Source organism: Cyanistes caeruleus, chromosome 1 (assembly GCF_971803275.1).
Source record: "Cyanistes caeruleus chromosome 1, bCyaCae1.hap1.1, whole genome shotgun sequence".
NCBI classification, from domain to species: Eukaryota; Metazoa; Chordata; class Aves; order Passeriformes; family Paridae; genus Cyanistes; species Cyanistes caeruleus.
The window spans coordinates 128,007,422-128,030,234 of NC_141701.1; the positions used below are offsets into that span (position 1 = coordinate 128,007,422).

General features: G+C 39.7%; 1 protein-coding gene across 10 annotated transcripts in view; it reads right to left on the reverse strand.

The window, feature by feature from the left end:
• Window positions 1-296: 296 nt before the first annotated feature.
• DYNC1I1 (dynein cytoplasmic 1 intermediate chain 1) overlaps window positions 297-22,813 on the reverse strand; it is a 184,100-nt gene continuing 161,583 nt past the window's right edge. For all 10 annotated transcript variants that reach the window (XM_086856827.1, XM_086856831.1, XM_086856889.1 and 7 more), the window contains 2 exons: window positions 18,612-18,737; window positions 297-1,246 (listed from right to left, as the gene is read on the reverse strand). In XM_086856827.1, coding sequence (XP_086712953.1) covers window positions 1,136-1,246; window positions 18,612-18,737 — 237 coding nt within the window. In that variant the 3' untranslated portion in view covers window positions 297-1,135. The remainder of the gene's footprint in view (window positions 1,247-18,611; window positions 18,738-22,813) is intronic.

A 22,813-nucleotide genomic window follows, 5' to 3' on the forward strand; every position in this document is an offset into this window, starting at 1 on the left:
CGCTGCTGCTCTGTGTGTGCATGTGTGTGCAGGTAAGTACAACAGGGATGGAGGGAAAATAAAAATTAGCCCAGAAGCTGACATGCATTAGTGCTTGCCCACGTAAAATTGGCAGCAGGGTCTGATCCACGCAGGTCCATTACCTGGCAGTCCCAATGACAAAGGTAACTATTTACAGAGCAGCTGCATGAGCTTCCTGTGAGTCAGTGCAGTCACATTTGCCCGGTGCCTCAACAGAGACTGGTAATGAACATAGTGAGCACTGCTAGCAAGGAAAGATCAACCACACTGCAACAGAACAGGCCTGATACATTTTATTGGCAATACTGGTGTCATACTTGGGAACCACAACCCTTTGTCAGACTGTTAGTGTTAACTTGCGTGACAAGTATCAGTGACCAACTGAAATATAGTTAAAGTGCCTAGAAATAATAGGCATCTTAAAAAAAAGGAAAGGGAACTCATTCCGTCCACTCAAGCCAACCTTTATAGATCTTACATCTTAAGCACAACTGATGTACTGTAATTGTTACGTGGACTTCAATGTAACCTCTACAGCAGCACACAGACAATGCAGTTCTCTCATTATGCACATGCTTTAGGATCGTTTATTTTAATGCTTTCAAATAAATATGTTCCATGCAGCACACCGCAATAAATAAGGAGCAGCAACTTTCGTATAGTACATCCATTCATAATGTAAGTCACCATGTGATACACCACATCTAAAGTCTTTGGCCCAGTCCCATACAGTGAAGCACACCACATCTGCACATAATCATATCTGGCTTCATATGGATTTAATAGGACTATGCCAGAAGGGCAATGTGAGCACAAGTTTAACCAGGGGTTCCTAGCTATTAAATACAGCTACTAAGTAGTTAAAAGGCAACAACTAAACCCATAAAGGGTTGATTTGTCTTTTCTTTCTTACTTTTCAGACAGGAATATAAAGTATGAAAATGCTCTGGATATTTTCAGCCTTGTATAAAGCAGTGTGATTAATATGGAATGCTTTGAGCAATACTGGCATGTACACTGGCATCAAAAGCCACAGCAAGACTGACTCTGACACTGAACACTGGCGCACTCGGCGGGGGAAGCTGCTGTTGTGGCGGGCGCTGCTCCTCTCCCTCTATGCTGAAAGCTCCACCGCCCCCTCTTCTTCACTGTCGGCTCGGTTGGCGCGGATCTCCACCAGGGTCCGGGCGAAACGTGTCCACTCGTCATTGTGTGGCACAGCCAGCTGCAGGACAAGCCAGGAGAGAATTAATTAGGACACTGGCAGTGCAGGACTGGTTCTTGCTCTGGCCCAAAACGGAGGCACCTTTGAAGAGGGCTCCTACCGCTATCAGCACAGCTGTGCACAGTGAAGCACCGAGGCATATCCTGCACCAGCCCACTGCGGGCTGGTACCTGGGAATTGTGGCCAAGCTCACAAGGCACATCTGGCAGTTTCCTATTCAAGTACCAGACAGAAGGAACCTTTAGTCAGCAGCAGACCAAAAGGCTTTATCTGCTTGATTTTGCAGTGTTGCTGCAAAATCTACCCCTTGGTTAAAACATTTCAGATTTTCCAAAGTAGAGCAAGGCCTTGATATCTACATGTACACACACGTATGTCTCACTTCACACACACACGAGCTGGCCATTGGCAGTCAGCAAGGCTGGGCCCAAGGGTAATTGTTTGCAGCACCCTGGTCAGTGTGTACAAGGTAACAGTGCTTTTAAAACGTAGTGTTGAAATTATTTTCCTGAAGTTCATTAAAGCTCTAAGTAGTAAAATAAATATATTGTGTTGTTTTAGTTACCCTCCTCTATGTTAAGGAATTCACAGTTACCAGAAATGCATTACAGTGGAAATATTATACCAACTGGATACTGCATTACTAGTTGGATTTTTTTATATCATCATGCAAGATCCATTTCTATTTAATACCATTGATGTTTCTAATGAAGAGCTCTTGAATATTAGGCTTCAAGAGTGATATGTAATCTAAATAGCTGAACTTCTAGACAAAATGCTTTAGTGCTACGGCAAAATAATACTGCAGTCGTTTCCAGCTGGATCCAATATTGCAATTTCTGGAAGATAATGCAAACTGGGACTGAGATAATAAAAAAAAGAAAAAAAAGTAACGAAACACCAAAACAAAACAAGCACTTTTCTCAACTTTGTTTTCATTAAGTCAAATTCCAGAAAACAGCAAGAAGCATCCACATGAACCATGCAAGTTTTTACTGCCCTCCTGAAGCGCTGTGATCACGTCCTACATATAATATGAAAGAATAACTGTTTCAAGACATTACACAGTGCTTGGTACTGAAGAAGGCAACTCTTTTGGAAACTACAGGAAACTATAATAAACTGCTGTCCACCTTAGCAAATGGATGCCTTTTGGACTGAAGAATGGGTATAACCGTAGCTAATCCAGTCTGTACTACTTAGTATTCAGTGTGAACTGACTTATATCTTTTAATACACCACAAGAAGTGCCAAGCAAATGGTCAGCTAACTATGTCCATGTGGCACTAGTAGATCATAGGTGCCCATGAGGCATATGGTACATTGCAGTGGAAAACAGTCAAATTATTCTCTTCTCCTTATATCTCGACTGGATACACAGACCTGGAAACTAAGAAAAGCATGTTACATGACCCAGCTGGCAAAAGAATTTGTGTGTATGCCCAAGATTAACTGCGTGTGAAAGCTCCATATAGACTGCTGCAAGTGTTAACTGTATGGACAGGAATTTGCAATACAAGACATAAACATCTCTGTATCTCACTGGTGATTATCAGTTTTTTTCCAATTATTTTTTATCTAGCTTTGCCTCTACATCCAGTATTTTGCGGAAAATACTGTGTGTTTTTCAAAGCTCAGTACATAATACATGTATTATATATATTACACATAATATACATAATACATACATGTATTATACATATATCAGTGACTGAGTTACATTATGAAGGGCTGGAGTGCAAATTTGGGTTTTTGTCTGTTGAAACACCAAATGTAGTACAGTTAGCATTAGATGAGGCTGCAGACTGAGAAATGCAGCCTGTGAAAAAGCCCTCTCAGCCCAGTTAATCCAGGCATCGCTGCCATCTCTGGGTTTTCCCTTCTTTGTCTTCCACTTCTAGCATTTTTCTCCTTTGCTTCTCCCAGGAATGGAGACCAGAGTTACAAGAGTAAATAGTTTCAGACAGCTGTCTCTCATGCTCACACGCACAGATGTGGATCTGGGATGGTCTATATCTGAAAGACCACTCTATTCTTTCAAAATCCTTCAGCAGAAGGAACTGTAGCACCAGAAGAGAGGTCAGTGCACCGGCACACAAGTACCTGTAGCACACGTTTGGCCACAGCCACACACCTAGACTGGCTTCTGTAGAGTAGTAAGGGGCAGTGCAGAGATCCTTCTATCAGAGATGGAACCAAACCCAGCTGTGCAACCATCTCCCTGTTATTACTGCTTTATTTCTTCTGATGTGTACAGCACTACCATTTGTCAAACTCTTGAATGAAGTGGGTCTCACTGATTTCAAGTAGAAAAATCTTTATAGTGGAGCAATATCCTAGGCAAAGGACTTTCTGAATTTAATAAAGCATTCCTGCTCCTTGTCTTGTAAAGTCTTTAACAGCATTACATTGTATTAAGTACCTGAAAAAGAAAGTATGTCATTCTAAAGAAAAAAATTAAATGTATTTATGATATTGAGATAATTTAATTGTTTTTACTCCACAGCATAGCCAGAGACTAATAAAATAGAAGTCCAGGCTATAAAAAGAACTTGGTATCTCAAAGTGTCTCCCCAGGAATGTATGCATTACACGTGTTATTTTTAGCTGATAGTGTTAGCAAGGTCTGGGCCATTTACAGTGACTCAGTTCACAAAGCAATTAATGACCAAAGTCAATACCTTTAGCACAGAGGAAAAAATATTCAGTGCCCACATGCAACCAAATTCCTTACAACTTCATCTTATTTTAACTTATTTAATCTCATGTACTGCGACATGCTTTCAACAAGGGGCCAATCCTGCTAATAGACTGTTAGTAGAATAAACCTCTCTAATATAAATTCCTCAGGGATGCAGCAGGAGACCTTAGTAATAATAAAGTCAGAGGAAAAATTGTCTTTTATTCTCCAAACCCCTTCTTTCTGCAAAGGCCCCAATACTAAACCACAATAGGTGGTTCCTTTTATACAGGAAAATACCACAAATAAAACCAAAAGTATCCACAAACTCCAATTCAAATTCTTCTCTGGATTAATGCTCCCCTTCCAGTCATTTTCCACTCAAGTTCCTTCATCTGGGCACACCAACACCTACAAGTGCTGGAGACCTGGGTTTATCTGTGGGATCTCTCTCTCAGCTTTTCTGCACATGTTATTTTTTGCAAATGCTGGGGCAGAGGTGGAAGAAATGAGGAGATACCCCATGGAGGAAGGGCAGAGGTTTGAAACTATCTGGGTGTTCCTCACTTATGTGGCAACTTTTCTGTCCACTTCCAGTAACTACAAAGCAGCACGTGTTAACTTTCCTGTCATGATGTTGATGCAGGGTAGAAATGTTCAGCAAAGCATAATAATTTAATATAAGAACTTATTTGAGTCAGAAGGTTATTTGAATGAACTGATGCTAAGGTATGGAGCAAAACAAGAAGCTATTAAGTGTTTTCCTCTGGTCCCTTTACAATGGAAGGTGAATGCTACCCACACCTAATTAATTGAATTACACTGCTTTAGCTTTAACATCATGTTAACATGTAACATATTAACCTATGTTTAGGTTGCATGAGACAGTAATTCTAATGAGAAAAACCAGTATTATCTACAAAAAACGGCAGCCAGGCTCTTCCTGACAAGCGCCCATCCTTGCCTTGCTGATGTGTCACTATTCTACATGATTTATGCAGTACACAACCGAATTGTATCTCAGTGCTACCACAGAGCATTTGAACCTTCTGAAGCTTCTGTTTCTTGGGAGATCACTCTAGCCGAGCACTTCACTTATCTGTCAGCTTTCCTGACGTGCTCTGCTCCCCACTGGGCTGACCAAGGAGATGGTTTATGTGTGTCCCCAGATGCAGTGACAGAGTGTTCCGCCCCTGAGGCTTGCCAGGGAGCACAGGCAGCACCAGGCACATGAGTTCACCAAAACCAGCCTCCTCCACCTTCTCATGGAGCCACAGACTTCCTCTGTGTGCAGACCTTCCAATGCATATACCAGAGATCTGACAAACACAAAGCTGTATTTCTGTGTTTTCCTAGAAACTGTGCAATTAGCAACTTCACTGAATACTACTTTGAAAACTGTGACAGAACTCGGGAAAAGGAGATGCTCTGAGCAGACAACTCTTGATGCTATCCTCTGAGTTAATCAGTGCTGGGCTCCCTGAGCAAGCAGGAAAGGAACAAAAAGCAGTGCCTAAAGATACAAATCAACATCAATTTCATTTTCAGATAAAGTAACACCTTCTAGTATATTTGCTCTTTAAACTTAGGGAAAATGAAAAGGGTAAAAAAAGGAGACAAGGAGAAAAGGAGAAAAGTTGAGAAGAAGAGGAGGAGAAAGATTTTGAGACAAAACCCCCAAATCTTTGAATGTGCCTTTTAAAGGAATCTATCCAGATGGCTGAAACAAGATATTAGAACATATTTCAAGACTTTTGTGTATTTCCCTCCTATCCATCTTTTTTATGGCTGAGTATGTTTCAGCTGAATTTGTCCAAATCCCTGTATAGCTTCAGTTTCCCTAAAAAACCATTTTCCAGCCAATGAATTATTCATTGAGGATATTTCACTTTATTTCTGGCTCCTTGCCTTCCCTGAAGTCTCTAAATCTTTGGGATGGGAGTGGACAAACTCTTCCTGCCTTCATCCCTCCAAGCTCTTCTCCATCACAGCTCTCCTTTGAGGGCAGTGGACTCTCCTGAGAGCAATCAAAATGCAATTTCAGCAGCAGCAGCCACCTCCACTTCAGAGGAACCAGTGTCCTATAAAGGGACATTTTGTGTCCTCAGTGTGCTCAAAGGGAGCACAGTTGTCTATATTGAACTGTTCCATTTCCTTTTAATGCCTGTACCTCACAGGCCTATTTACCTGTCACTGAGACACTCATAACCTGCAGCACTGATCACTGGTGAAATTATTATGTGATCCCAGTCACCAGTTAAGTAGTCATTGTTTTTTTGGCTTCACCTAGAGCTCAGAAGCCTCAAAGCAAAGAAGTTATGGGAAGAACCTCCTCGACATCATCAGTGACTGAGGGGTTATTGTGAAGGGGCAAAGTTTTCCAACCAGCATGGCCCGTAACACTTCTGACCCACACATCCCATGTGTACATACAGGTGTAAGTGGAGACTCTGACAATGAGCAGCTACACCACGGCTCGGAGGATCTGCCAGAGCCTGTGGTTGCAGCCAGCCCACGTCGCCCTGGTGCCACACACTGCTTTCAATTACATGTTTGCAGACGAGCCGGCATGGTGGTCCAAGATACACTCCAAGGGTGATAGCGGCTCCCAGCTCAAAAATCTGTGACCCACTCAGACATTTTGTAGAAGCACAACACTTGCTTATTTTTGTCTTAAGAAAAAGCTTGTTCTCAGCTAAATTGGTGGCTTTCTTATAGCTAATCACCATGCTCCAAAAGGTCAGACACGTTCTGATTAACATGCATCTTTCGTTAGTTTCATTTGGATTTGTTGCTGTTTGGAGGCAAAGGGTGATCTTATTTTAGACAATTCTGTTTATTTGTCTTTGCCTCCACAGAGCTGTATATGCCATAAAATCTCTTATCTAGCAGGGAAAATAAAAACTATATAAAAATTAATGTTCTAAAATAGCCTGTTGCTATTACAATTACTTAGAAGGGCAAGTTAAACACTCTTTGAAGAGATAGCTAATTAAAACTTAGAAAATACTCAGATTAATCTGAGTTTGTGGACAACAGCAAGTCTGGTGAACTAGTGACTAAAATCTCAGACTTCACACTAAGTTATTTGTGTATGTGGCTTATCACCATTTTTATATTCCTTCAATTCAATTTGACAGCATAATCAGATAAGCATAGCTTCAGGCAAATGTCGTTTTAGCTATATTTTCTCTGAGCAAAATTTTTGTCAACCCATATTGTCCGTATCTATAAGTGCTGAAAAGAAATCTGCAGCAAATACTTCAAGCAATGGATTAACATCTGAATGCAGTTATGACATTGTAGGTAAAAATGTGTTTCATGATGATAAACTATAATACTTGAACTTGATGATTTCGAAAAAGTAGAACAATCACTTGGTCTCATTTTCTGGGTAAAAGACAGCACTTGCAGAATGAGGATTGCAATACAAACAGTGATGAACTATTACAGCTCCACTTTCAGAACTGATCCTATCGTCTGAAGTTCAACAGATGTTTTGTCACTCTTGTTGTGGTGAAAACAGATATGACAATGTAAATATTAAATATCTTGATACACACATACAGCAGGCAGGAACACACCTATTCTGGCCCTGGTCTTGCCCCCCAGAATCAATTACAGGCTGCCTTTGATATTTTTCTCAACCTATACGGATATTTTATTTCCTGAAAAAGCCTATATTTTTTCAGGCAACACCCTATGCCACACACATGGATGGAAACAAAGTGGGAGGTAATATGCAATGAAATGGCCACCAAAGTAACCAAGAGCACCCTTTCCACATAACTAAAGTACCACTGTATTTAACTCTTGGGAGAGCCGAGCATCACTGTTAACAATGGATGAAACCACTGGCAGGAACTCAAACCCCACATACTGCATGCAGATGATTTTAATAAGATACAGTGTTCAGACCACAAAGGATACACTCCAGAGTAGCTCTATATATATTTGTTTACTTAATTGAAGGGGTGGAATACCATAGGCAACCTAAATACTGCATTTATTCTATGCACAGCAGTCAGTCTAGTGTCACAGACACAATATACACCACCCTTCTATGAAGTTAATTACTTAGCCCTCATCTAGATTAATGTCTGTTGTGATTTATTTTGTTGCAATTCACCAGCAGGGTCTGATTTAACTAGTGCTGCCTTAGTAAAAAAAAAAAATAATAATAAAAAAAGAGACAAAATATTAGCTAATATCAAAACCCCTCAACTTAAAAAAAACCTGAATCAATTTTCAGCAAACTCAGACTTTTTATTCTAAGAAGAACAGTAACTTCTGAATTGTTACACAGCCGATGACAAATTATGTTTTGAATACCACGCTAACAACAGTGTGATTTTAATAATTTATATGTAATGTGCAAAGATATGCTGTACAAAGGGCCTACATAGGAATTGAATATTTGAATGCCCATTAGTTCTTTTCTAAACTTAGTATTCTTCGTCTGTATCAGTCATCTCAATGCCAGTCTAACAAGAGAACAAAATAAAACATAGCCCGTGAATTACATATACGTGACACATAAATACATATTAACAGAACATTAAGACTGCAGACTGTAACACTTCAAAGATAGGAAATGTCAGAGTTAAGACTAACTCCCTCAATTTGAGCATGTTATTAATTTTGTGTTATGGTACTGTCTTTAATCTTAAAAGAAAAAGAAAAAAGTAAGAAACAACAAAACCTGCACTAGAAGCAAACACCAATTATGGAAAACTTCAGCCTGAAGGATTACAACTTGCTAGGGTATATAGAAAAGAAAACAAGGAAGTGGGAAGTATATTTAATTGTAGACAATGCTGCAGTTCCACCTCTAAAACCAGAGTTGGCTTAGGTTCTCCTGAATTAACCAGAAGGAATGATGTCCACGCTATCAAACAGATTATGCCTCAAATTGTATCAAAATGCTGCACTTGATATCGACTACAGAGGATAAAACATTTAGTAATCATCAGTCATCATGAAAGAGTTGACTTCAAACTCAAATTTCAATAACTTCTATTTCCTTAAATCACCTCTTATTTTTAAAATATTACGGCTGACTATAAGTTTACAGCTTGTTCTTAAGCCCACTTAAACTGCTTTCAGCAGTCATATTGGGAGAAGTCTCTCTTACACATCTCCCTTGAGGGATACTTTAAATGGCAGAGAGGATTGGCTTCTAAGTCCTTAGAAACAAAAGAGATTTAATACAGTTAATCAGCAGAAAGAGCAAAAAGAGCATCTGCCTATGCTTGAGGAAAGCTCACAATTTTGCTTTAACAGAGGTGGTGCCCTAAGCAACAAAGTTCTTGCAGTTCCTGCCATTCCACTTCTTCTGTAATGCCATCAATTTACTGGTGGATTGAGAAAAACAGTGAGGAATGCTGCCTGCCATCCAGCTCCCATGGGGATCTCAGCCCTGCTTCAGCTGTCATTTCTCAAAGTCATTGAAAAGGCCTGGAATTTTTTACATGTGTTTCAGGACATTTAACATTTGGAGCTAAGGGATCAGGATTCCTCCTCCACCAAATTATACTATCAGTTGTCATCATTGCACAAGAAAGCCTAAAAATACCAAATGAACTAAACTGGAAGGTAAGGAGCCCTCGACCTGTTCTTTCCAATACCAGCTATTTTTTTTTATGGACAACTACATTAATTGGAAGAATGGGCCCATCGTTCTCACTTGCAATCGCAGAGCTTCAGCTTGTGGGGTAGCTGGACTGGCAAAGGTGCCTCCTTGGAAGTTCAGCTGTGTCAAGCACTGTTGCCTCAGGGAAGAAATAAATCATCCTCAGCTCAGCTTGCTTCTCATCCAGACCAAGCTGGCCATGTCCTTGCCATGATCCATGCCAGGAAACCTGGCAGAACAGGAACTGTAAAGGACTTCTGCCACAGCTTTCTGGCTCTCAGCTGGCAAATGGACTCTCACCATAGCAGCTGATAAACTGCTCAAAGATTTTATTCAGCAGGACAGTTGCTGCTTTCTCTGAGATTTTGTACACATTCCATTATCTGCAAGAGCTCATCCATCATGAAATAGCCGTGGGGTTTATTTTGTTGTTTTTCTATTTAATTTTTTTTTTCATTTTGGACATAGATTCTTCCATCACTTTAGGCACTGAAGTATAGGTTTCACATTTAAATATAGAATATAGAATTTTATACATACATAAATATTTATAAATACAGAATATAGAATTTTAGCTGCAAAATAGGATGTATTAAGGCCGAGGGTTATCCTCAGTTTATATGTTAACTGTTACTCTCCAAGTCACGAATTAAGTATTTTTTCATGTTCAAAGTACAGACCATTCTGTAATCCATGAAGATTGCAATCACACTTAAGGATTCTCAAAATGAAAACTGCTACTGGATATGACAGGTTGAAACCACGAAAGCCCCCTGAAAAAAATTAATTATACAAAGCAGCTCTTGTCTCAGAAGTGTTTTAACACCACAATGATAAGTCACAGATTTCTCTGAAATTTGCAAATTGCTGCACACAAACTGAGCTTAAACTGAATTTCATACTTGGCAATTTTCCTCTTCTATACTTTCTGTAAGTTACAGCTATGGACACTTTGCAGTAAAATTTATTTTTAGATCAGAAAGGAGGTGAAAAATTTCTGAGAAAATGTCACCCAACAGACTAACTAGGTATTTCAAATATCTACCCTGTGACACTACTAACATGCATTGACTACAGCTCTGCTCCCCTGCAGTGTTCCACAGCACAGGGTTAGGGTGGGGGCAGACCAGCTAAAGGTGAGACCACTGTCTCAGATACAGCTACCACAGAAAGCCTGGACCCAGATTCTCTTTTCCAATAAGCCTCTTGACAAGTTTTCAGGAGAAGCAGTAACTGAGGAACTCATAGTGAAGCCCCTGGTCGTGTCCATGTGGATGGCAGTGTCCATCCAGATGGGTATGTCCGATCTGGGCTTCCCTTTGCTCTTTTTCTCTTGCCCTTTACAGTGCTTCCGAGCTCAGCAGGAAAATACCAGCAGGAAGACTGTCACACACAGCTCTCCCTTCTCCCCCTCCTGCAGGCTGCACTGTGCAGACAGGGAATGATCTCTTACAGATTCTCTTCTGCCTCTCTCATCACTTCGTTATCTGAGTGCCTTCCAATAGTGCATTTAGCTACATGATTAACTCCTGTCACATGTGGCTTGTTCTCTCTGATCCTCTCTGCAGGGGGAGGATCTGGGCCTTTGCAAAGGAAAAGGAAACATAAGTCAGCTTTAAAAGTAGTGTGCAAATGAATAAAAAGGACTAGGGCCAGAGTTTTGTTGGTTGGTTGACTGGGTTTCTTAAGGTTTTTATTTCAGACGATGAAAAGTTGAATATTTCTTCTAAAATATATTTGTATCAGATTGGAAACTCATGTCTTTTTACCCTGTGAAAGTCTCTAGGGAGCTAGTAAGCTGTCTCTGGAGAACCGCTGAAATATTTCATCATAAGCAAGTAGAAGCTAAGAATAAAGAATCAACTGAATTTTTAAGATGAGCATTTAAAACCCCCAGCCCTTTCTGTCTGTTTTCACTAATACCCATTTAATTTCACTGTGTAAGCAATAAATGAGAAAAATGGCACTTTCATTAAAAATCTGACACTTCCTCCTTTAATTATAACAGGTAACATTCAGATAGTAAAATGGAAGTAGAATTTTGTGTCTATTTATCTGGAGAGAGAAACAGAAGAAGCTGTTGCCAGGAGTAAGCAAATATCTGGGCTTGGGCAGGAGAGTAACCCTGTGCACCAGGTGTGACACACTTCTGCATCCCACACAAACACATCACAAAATCCTGGGGAACAGGCTCCACTTTGAAAGGATATTTGTCCCACCGTCTCTACCGACTCTGGCACTTCAGCCTTCTGATAGTTAAAAATATTCTTTTAACTTTTGACTCCAGTGAATACACAGCCAGCTTGCAGCCACATGCGCTGGTGGCAGCATGTCCTCAGCTCCACAAGGTCTCCTCCTCTGGCCCCAAGCACTCTGCAAGAACATGAAACTTCTACATTGCCACCAGGCTCACACCTCCCTGGCTTAAACACACCAAGTTCTTCTGTCCCTTTCTACAGGCTACTCTGCTCTCCCTGTAACCCAGATCCACATCCTCTGACACATTTCAAGAGCTCTTTTTTAATATAAAATACTTTTTTAAACATAAGAGTAAGGGATACTGCAAAATATGGATATGACCCGGAAGAGACAGATGGGGAAAAAAAGGGAAACAGAAGTAATAGAAGTAACAGAAGTAACAGAAGTAAGAGAAGGTGGATGAGAAGCTGCTTCTTTTACAACCAAAGGTGCAAAGAGCATTTACTAAGTTTTGATCTTTTAAACAACATCAATTTATGAAGCTGCTTTGTAAGTCTGAAATCCATGATGAGGGAGACTGAGAAGAGCAGAGACCCAGTGATGCCACATGATACGCAAGAGATGGCAGAGAAAGGAAAATGCAAGGGCACAGGCTGGCACTGTAGATAAAGAGCTCCAATCCTCAGCAACCAGCCTTAGGTAACTCAGATTAATTAGATCACGGCTCAGTTTTCCCTCTTGAAAAGTACTTCCCTAATAAAGATTGTTATTAGGAACATAAGCCTCCATTCCAGCTTCTTTAAGTACACAAACAGACTGAAATAACAAGGTAACTCGTATCCCTTTCCATTTCTTATCAGTTTAATACAACCTCACCGACAAGCAAACAGCCTTCAATAGGTGTGTATAGGGAAATTTATACTCAGAGGTATAAATTTACACATTTCTATATATGGATGTAGCTAAACCTCCTTTTAAACTGTAGAAGTATATAAACACTTGGTTTTAACTTATCAACATAACATTGTTTTTCTACAGAGGAATAAACCAGTGCTTACATAAAGACCTCAAAGCATTCACAGTAACCTAAAGTAATGAATATTGTAATGAGAAACACAAGTATTTAGGGTGATAATGACTGGACTTTGCTCTACTTAGATCAGCTCACCCCCTATGGAGGCTACCAAAGCTTAAAGATTTTATCACCCTAGTAATCAGCAATGGGTAATGGCCTTCATAAAACACAGTAATTAAATTGACTGATTTCAAACTAGTGCATTTTTTTCATTAGGGAGTTCTTATTTAACCTACTTCAAAAATCCCTTTGTGAATACAGACTATATCAGTCAAAATTGAAATGATGAGGAACAAGGAGCTTGTTCTGCTCAATATTTCAGACATTATTCAAGTAAAAAGCTGAAGTTCCTTGTATTTTTTTTTTTGTCATCTCTAAATGCTTCCAGTTTTTTTTTTCAACTTATAAACTGGAAGAAAAGACGAAGCAAATCAAAACCTTAGTTCTTTACATTTTCCAACAACTCTTAAGAGAGTCTGCTTTGTTAAAACACGTTTTTAAAATTCTCTGAGGCCAGGGTTCCAACCTCCCCAGCAGAAATATCAATGGTGAAATTTAATTATCCTCTATGCCTGGATTGTGCATGTTGTTGTAAGTACTGTGTCTTACTTAATCTTTGAATGTTTTTGAATAAAACTTGGTTGTAAGCACAACCCCTTATTATTGCTCAAATTTGCCTTCATGATATGTATATGAGCCATTTATCTGTGTTCCAGGAATACTTGTAACTCAACAGAGATTTTAAAATAAAATGTTTTATGGTGAATCTCAACTCTGCTTTTGTGGCAGAAACTTCCCAACTCAATATATACTCTACAGAAGCTTTATGATGGCAAAAGCAAACCTTACTGGAAAATCTACCTGGGTAACTACATGACACAAAATATAGCTTCATATTTCTCTCTCTGGGCTACAGCAGTTTTTAACTGCATGAAGGAGATGCTGGATATGTGTTCCCTGTATGAAATCTATAGTGAAACGCAAGGATCTCAAGACAGGAGTACAAAGTACAAATGCTTCCCCACTCTAGCCAGAAAAACAAGTGACTCAATAGTCATGCTTAAATGTGAGAGCTGGTCACAAATATATTTTTCTTTCTGTCTAGAACCCTAGGAATTTCAGAGCAGCTGTTAAAGGCTGCTGAAATCAAAGGAAATTATTTTATAGGCACCAGCATGATATCCTTACAGTACAACTTCATCCACATACTTCAGGGCAGTTACCAGCTCCTCCCTCTCTGGTCATGTACTTGAAAATGAGATATGGGATTAACACCTATCATGGAGCAAATGGGGAAGTACACAATCAACCTAACACAGCAGCCCTTAAAAGGCTTAAGGCAGTATTAACTCTGAAACCTAACAAAGTCACATAAACTTCCATATGATTCTGATTTCACTGCAAGGAAGCAAGGACAGAGGTAATAACCATACCAAGAATCCCAGGTAACTGCTTCATTGGCAGAGCCAGCCTTCCTGGATGTCTTGAGAAAGACATTTTCGTACTTCTCCTCAGTCCACCTGTCATACTAGTTGCCTTTTAAAAGCATGACTAGAACTAACTGTCTGAAAAGCTACCACACAGATGCAATAGTTCGTCCCATAACCACTTAAACAGAATAATGTACTGCATTATGCTCCTTGTGATTACAGCTTCAAATTCTGGGATCCCTATGTCGCAAACTTATTTTATATTTTATTAGAATCAAATAAGAAGTCATTGACTCACAGTTTTTATCTATGTACTCACAGTGCAAGCACAATATGACCTGGAAGACATAAATGGGAAAAAAAAAAAAAAAAGAAATCATAGAAGGTGGATGAGAAGCTGCTTCTTTGACAACCAAAGGCACAAAGAGCATTTGCAATAAGCCAGGTAAGCAACAAACATGGTTGTTAGAGAATATTTATGACAGCAGGCAGTGTTTAACATCACTGAAGCGTGCACAATGGGAGCAAGCTTTCTAGAAAATATATCTGCAAAACAGACATGCAGTTAGGGCTAACTATCAATCACCTGAACATGTGAATAAATCTATAGGCAGTGGTCCATGCTCTGTTAAAACCAGCTTCTACCATACAGAAAACTTGCTGCTCAGTAAATTAGCCATAAGACCAGAGAATCTAAAATATATTATACAAACAATCACAGTGATAATATCACAACTATTATGCCAGCAAAAGTTTGAATATATAGATCTTACGGAGACTAAAGTGCATTTACAATGATTGGTTATATGTACTAGTTAAGTTATATAGGTTTAAGATCCCATCACACTGAAACAATCGGATTTTTGCGTGTTTGAGTTTCTATTTTATTTTATAATTCACATTCTTTAAAACAGTGTTTGCTGATCCACAAAAGCACATCTATATGGACTGTTTAAGTCTCCTCTCTGCTGGAATTGTGTGTGTGTAACTCCTATTAATGCTAATGGGCATAAAGCACACGCATAGAGGAGAAAATAGACCCCTCACTGTGAAAATAAATGTGTTCAGTTATTTTCAGATGTGATGCCAAAATCAAACAACTAAAAGTACATAGTCAAAGAGACAGCACTATATAGCCTAACTGAAAGTGTCACCATTGCTTTTAACTCCCTGGTCATGGACCCTGCCATGTTCTTCATGTGTCTGACATTTCTTGTCATAAAGACCATGACTGGATAACATATCAATACGGGCCAATCCTAAATTTATACACAACTGAAAACAGCCCTGATCCCATACTCCTTACCTTCACAAAGGATGCAAGGTTAGGCCTTATGTCTTATGTTTTTCACTTGGGTCACGTTTTCTTTTTATATCATAGGGGTTAATAGCAGCAGTAAACTTTACTGCTCTCTGGGATAGTTCCTTAAAACCATGATGAATCTATCAAAGAAAAATTCCTACCACTTAATTTTTCCCTTAATGGTTGATAGCCTGATACTTTCTGCTCTGACCAAAATTCACAGAATAAATGTTGTCCAAGAAACAGGTAAGAGAAACTATTTATCTAGTAAGGTGAAATTTAAAGATAAGATGCTGTAATAAAATACAAATATAGTATTTTTTTCTTCTGATGGAACCAGTGCTTTATGAGTTTACAGCTGATCTAATATGACATTTGGAACAGTCACAAGAAAAAAAAAGGTTTTTAAAAGGGTGCAGTACAAGTGGAGCATTCATGGTTTTGGTGAGTGTATTTAGGGTCTTTCTAAAGTGGCCTGCTGACTTTCTAATGCAAGTAATCACACCTATCTTCCCAAATCAGGGAAATGCACCTTCAAACAAGTGGATGCTACTGAGTTATCAGCCAGGCAAAGATGAGTTCTTCCAGTGATGAGGCCTTTTCAGAAGCTGATGTAGGAGACAAGAAGAGTGCTGTCACACAAAGGCCACCTTTCACACCTTAGTGTCAGGATTTGCAACAGTGCTGGGTAAAATACGAAAGTTAGCTGCTGCTGGTGCTGCACAGTCCAGCTCCCAGCCCCTTGACCCCAGCCACATGCTCACTCATCTAATTCCACATGATTCAGTCCATGGACCAAAACAGCCCCAAGAAAACAAAGCAAACAAATACTTCTCTACTGATCCGTCTCTCTCTGCATAAGCACTGCTACCTGCACAAAAACTGGGCAGTGAGGGATGTGGCTAAGGATGGCTGCCAGGAGAAGAACTTTTCTTTTTAAACTGTCAGACCAGCCCCGTCAGATCCCAGAAACAAACCCCTATAAAAAAGACAGTCAAAGGAGGACCCCAGCTGAGCCAAAACCTGGCCAGTGTCTGCACACTGAAGTAAAGCAAAATCCCTAAAGGCTGCCATATTTCTGCACCAGATACTTCCAAAAGTGCGTGTGCACTGTGAATCCCCCATGTGTCATGCCTGAGGACAGCTAAGGATGGACTCTCATCAAAGAGCTCTTTACAGACTGGCCCACAGACTTAATGACCTAAGAGGCTGCTACTCACTGTACATGCCCTTGGTTCCAGGCACTTGATCTGCAAAGTATTTCTGCATCTCACTTGAGGCTTTATAGTGAGAACAGCTGGCCTAAGGAGTATACAAGCACCCTCTCTTTTAAACCAGAACAAGGCACTAATACCACAGCAGCCCCAGCAGTGCTGCAGCCCAGATGACCTCTCCTAAATTTCATACAGTAATTACTGCAGAGACTGATACTGCCTGACTGAACCAGGCGACAAATTAATGATTTCCTCCATTCATTACAGAAGAGGAGGATTGGCAGTGGTCTGTCAGTAGCCATGTGGATAGACATCCATTGGTTTACTTAAGCGCATATGGAGCTGAGCTGGAGACACTGAGGCTCTGCATGGGCAGGACACACAGCATCCCTAAAGCAGAACCCTTTACATAGCACTGAACTGGACTCACACAAATCAATACTGCTGAATGACTCTGTTTTCTTTTTCAAGTAATAGAATCCCGTCTTTCTTTTTTATTTGAGTGTATCACTGTGACTCATTTTGCAAGATGACGTCTTATTATACAGAGGAAAGGTCAAAAACTTCAATATTGCTACTTCTGCGTAGAACACTATTTTCTTCTGGGTGAGCTTGCAGGAGTAAACAGTCCTATGAATGATTTGGTGTATGATATGCAAAAAGAGACATTTCTACAGCCTGTCTAGACTCTCAGACAAGATCAGACTGTGCTGTCATCAAAGACATTTCCACAGCCTTTCGTATCACTTGAAAGACAGATCAGTCATGCAAAAATGAAAAATAAATAAAAACAGCTGACCTGCCAGTGTCACTGTGGAAATCTGAGCACAGTAACCTTAGACAATTTAGAGATTATGCTAACAACATGGCAAGAAGTTTTAGCAAACATTTGTGAGGCAGGGCAACTCCTGCACTAGGTGAATGAAATCCAAAAATGAGTCATGCACAAGCAATTTTGCTATGGGCCATAAAATCACTTTATGAGAGTTACAGATAATTCTGTATGCATTCTATAATGTTTCCCTACTGTGTAGAGATGAGTATCTCAGTATCCTATCACAGATAATGATGGAAAACAAATTCTCTACATAAAAGCTGATTGCTCAGAGATTCACCCTTAACTGTTCCAAGGGATTGTAATGCCGATGGAACACTTTATACTGCATTCATCAACAAAGAGTGAGATTCATCACTGCCAAACAGTGCAGTTTAGATGCTTGTTATAAGATGTAGCAGGGTGAATTGAGAGCAGCCTTAGACACAGAATATGCAACCTGCTATTGTCTATCACGCATGCACCTACCATCCCTCAAAATGACACCTCTCATTTCCATCTGTTAGTACTCTTGCATGTATTCAGACATATGAAGCAGTATCAAAAGAAGAGATGCATTCTGTGAATGTCATGCTGGCAAAAACTTGCAGCAATAAGGCAGTCATAAAATAACAGATACTGGAGTATAAAAGGTGAACCCTTTAGGACCAATTTTAGAACAGCGCTGCCTCTTTTTGCACCTCAATTTTTTCTTTATGTTCTTTTAATTTTTTTAAAGTGTACCCACAGGATTATTATAACAAAAAAGCTTGAAAAACACTGGAAGCTTTCAAAAGAGGTTTCTCTCATGAGACTTTAACAAGTTAACTCTTTTGCAAGGTAGCTTTACAACTAACACACTGTTGGCAACCCAAATTCAACGCAGACTCCACTGAAAGAATAAAACAGAATTATTTCTTAAACTTGGATGTGGCAGTCTTCAGGAGCTGAGCTTAAAAACGAAACACAAAACCCCAACAAAACAAACAAACCACAAAATAATCCCAGAAGAAGATACCTCTCCAACATCATAGACCCATATGCGGCCTTCTGAATCACCAACTGCTACCTCCTTCCCAGCCTGGGCCCAGCGGACACGGTTGAGGGCAGACGCTCCTTCTATGGTGACACTGGCTGTGGGAACCTGTTGAAACAATAGGAACAGGAAGGACAATAAAATCGCACTGCCTACAAACCCAGGGGTCAGTTTTGAATGTTCCACATGACTCAAAGTCCCCTGGCATTGCTGGAAGAAGCAAATGACTCTCATTGGGGTGAGAAAAAAAAGGAAAAGGGTTCATTGTTTCTTTGATCACATGTGCTAAAAAGAGAGAAGAGTCAGAGATTGCTTGGAATGAACAGTAAAAGGGCAGTAAGTGAAGCCATTTTTTTCCCCCCCTTAGCCCTGGAAACATGCAAAAACAAATCTTTTTTCTCAAAAGTCACTAATATGACCAAGAAACAACTGAGAGCAGGATTTGGCTTCAGTCCTGCCATGGCTTCTGACTCAGACCCAGATAACCTGAATGTCAGCAGACACATCTCTGTATTCATGCTGACATATCCTTTGAATCCATACTCACCCCTGTGGCTAGATGCAGAGGCTGAAACTTAGGTATTCTATCAGAAAAGTCCTGAGCTAATCACTTTAGAGTGACAACATGGCAGAAGTGAGAACAGCTGAGCTGACATTTTGGAACTCCTACAATATATTCCCACAATTCTCTTTTACATCCCCAGGACATTACTTCTGCTTTAAATACACCTGGATGCTGTCTAATTCCTAAACCTCCTCCCTGCCCCAAGTCAACCAACTTAACAGGTGATCCACAAGAATACATAAAAATTCTGGTTAATGCGTGGGATGAATAAAGTAACGAACATGATCTTAAGAGAAGTATTTGTCATCTACGCTGGAATGAGGGCATCAAAAGATGCTGCAGGAGGAAGGAACTGAGTGGGTGTTTGTCCCAGATAGGTGGATCACTCAGTTGATTTAGGTCACCTCATATGACAAATGACAGTAACCTGAAAGCCTACTAATGCTCCACCCAGCTGCCTTTAATAGGAGAGAACCTGCCTGAGCAAGGAGCCTGTAGCTTGGCACAACAGTCTTCCAAACAAGGCTTTTTAGTTTCTGTGCCTTTTAGGTCAAGGCAAACAGGACAGGATAGCTGCAAAAACAACCCCTCCACCAGATCTATCTGGTGGGAAAAGGTTTCAGTCACATTGTGAGATGACAAGGGAGTGTCCCAGGATGTATAAATGGGCATAGAATGTGGAGCAGTCTCGGTGAAAAGAGGTAGCTGGACAAGAAATGGAGTCCAGGCTACCCTGAGAGGAGTGACAGGTACTCCTTCTGTCCTTATTGGCAGTACAGTGCAGCAGGAGTAGGAAGAAAGCAGCTTGAAGTTTGTATTAAACCCTGGTCTAAACACTGACAAACTGGCAAGATTAACAAAACCGGTATTTTGCTGACCTCATCTCGGTTCTCCGACTGTAGCTGTACATTTTTGTTGTGAGACAGGTCTAAAGATTGTGGAGAAAAATAATTTTAAAATGAACATTATGTAGCTCTGATGGCAGTCTCCTCCTCAGCCCTAATGCCTTCATTGTGTCACAACAGACGAGTGACAGCAGAAAGCTGAAGCTCTACAGACTTGCTGAGACTCTGTTACAGCCACAGCGCGTGCACTGCCACGCCAGCAGCTGGACAAGGACAGGGAAGCAGGGCTGCTTCCCTTCCCTCTACCCCTGGAGGCTCCCTGCTCCCCCTCACCAACCCTGGCACCAGGCTGCCAAACCAGCTGGCACCTCAAGCACAAGGATGCTGTCACAGCTAAAGCATCACCTCGGCAAAGGGCTTCAGAGCAGCGTCCTGAGGCCCACGTGAGAAATGCAGGAGGATTTTGTTTGCAGAATGATGTAGAAATAATGCTGGATATCGGTCAGAAAGCAGATACCATCCTCCCCCTCTTTAGGAAGTCATTCAAATGCAAATAACCACTGGACTCATCTCCCTATTGTGCAAGGCCCAGGTCCTGTCCAAGGCAGTATTACCCAAAAAAGCTGGCATGCACTAACTCCTTGTCCTGAGTCTGTTACCTAAGAAGAGCCAATGGCCTTAAGCTGACATGGAGTCATTTATCCATGATAAAAATCACAGTAGAAAACAAGCAAGTTTAACTGTTGCCATCACAGATTTCGGGGGTGGGGGGGAATGCAGCCAAAATTAATTTCATAACATCATTTGGGAATGGGTTTTTTCAAACAGCTAAATGCCACATTTTAGAGGACTAAGCCACAAACCAGCTATGTTTCTCAGAAAACTTCAGATCACAGATATGTGTTTCATGTAGAAATATACAGTCTATATTTAAAGCATTGAATTTTCACAAAGTCTTTCAGAAGGTTGTAATACATAACTCTAGAGCTGGGGTTTGGTTTAGGTTTTTGTTTTTGGTGGTTTACTTTTTGTTGTTGTTAATACAGCATTCTTTCAGTGTTCCACATAAAAATAAGCAGCATGAATGCCACAGACACAAGACACAACCCGTGCTTTTTTCAAAACCCGATGGTTTTGAAAAATCCTGTTACTAATTCACAAAGCTATCTAACAAAATAAAAAGCAATACTGAAACAGTCTTTTAAAATCCAAAGAAAAAAACCTTTTCTCCAGTGATACAGAGAGAAATACAGTCAAACCATAGTATCTTAAAATAGATTTGTCTGCTCTCAGTAGTGATAGTTTAAATTACACATGCCTAGTTTAGACTTCAAGGTAAGAGTTTATTTATAATGGTAGCATTATGTTTTTAAAATTACATTTGAAGTACTTTATAAATTCTCTCAAGTTGGTGCTTGTCAGATTTTAAACAATTTTAAAATGAAATTTCAACAGATAACAGATTAAGAAAGATGCAGCCAGAAAAATCCGCATGATAAGAATATAGTTTTTTGGGTTTTTTATTGCCTATGTAGTGTCAAAATGTTTCTAGATATAGACACTGTTCTCACTTTAAAAACCAAGGTACAGCACACAAAAAACCTGAGAAACATCTGAACAGGATATAACACAGAAGAAATAAGCAACTTTGTCAGCTTCATATCAGTTCATACATAAATAAGACTCATCAAGCACCAAGATATCTTCTCCACTCTTGATCAAAAAATAAATGTTATGGATACATAGGTAAGAAATCAGCATTTGCTATCCTGAAACTGTTTGCAAACCTCACTAGACTGATCCATAAAAAGAATATTCATTTTGCAAAAGAATGATCGAGTGGGTAAGGATTTTTTTCTTTTCAACTTTTTCTAATATGCATTTATAACGTACAATATCAAACGTGCTGCTTTTCCTTGGTATTACAAAAATAATTTCTGATACGCAGAAATAAACATGAAGTACACCAATAGCCTTGCAACTTTGTAATGAGATTTTGAAAATAATTATTACAGTGATTAAATCCTTAGCACAGTGTAATAATCTAAGTTATTTGGTCAGAAAGCATCTAGCTCTCAGGAAAAATGTTTTCAATAAATACCGAGAGCAACACTAATGGAAACTCTGCTGCGATTCAAAAATTTGAAGGCAGCATATGCTAACTAAACCCAGGTGTTTTCTTAATTGATTTTCAAAATAATTCCTAAATATTAACGCGGCTTATTCCCCAAATTAAACAAAGCCAGGACTCATTAATAACAATCATATCTGGATCTTACACAGAGATTTTTATCAATAGCTAGCAGTTAAACACAGTAATAGACCTGTCATTTTCTACTGCCTTCACAAATACTTTGACATCACATATCTGACATCTAAAAGTAATAATGATCTAAAAAATAGGTGTTTCAAGATCTCTTATTACAAAGGCAGAAGTGCTGACAAGGAGTTTTTCTTAGCAAATAGCTGTGCAGACTTAAACGGCATAATCAATTACAGAAATGGCATAATCAATTACAGAAATGTGGAAAATTATTAGCTAATTACGACCTACCAGATAGAGGGTAAAAGCAAACAACGATCACTTTCGGTTACAGTGCTTAGAAGAACTGTTTGCAGTTCTCTCTTTCAGAGATAGTTCTATTGCTTCTCCTGTGTAACAAAACTTCACATCTATTCAGAATCTGCCAGTTTATCCTTTCTACAGATGTTTTTATTTGTTTCATCAGTGCTCAGTAAGGAAACCAAATTATATTTCTGTGTCCAGAGACCCA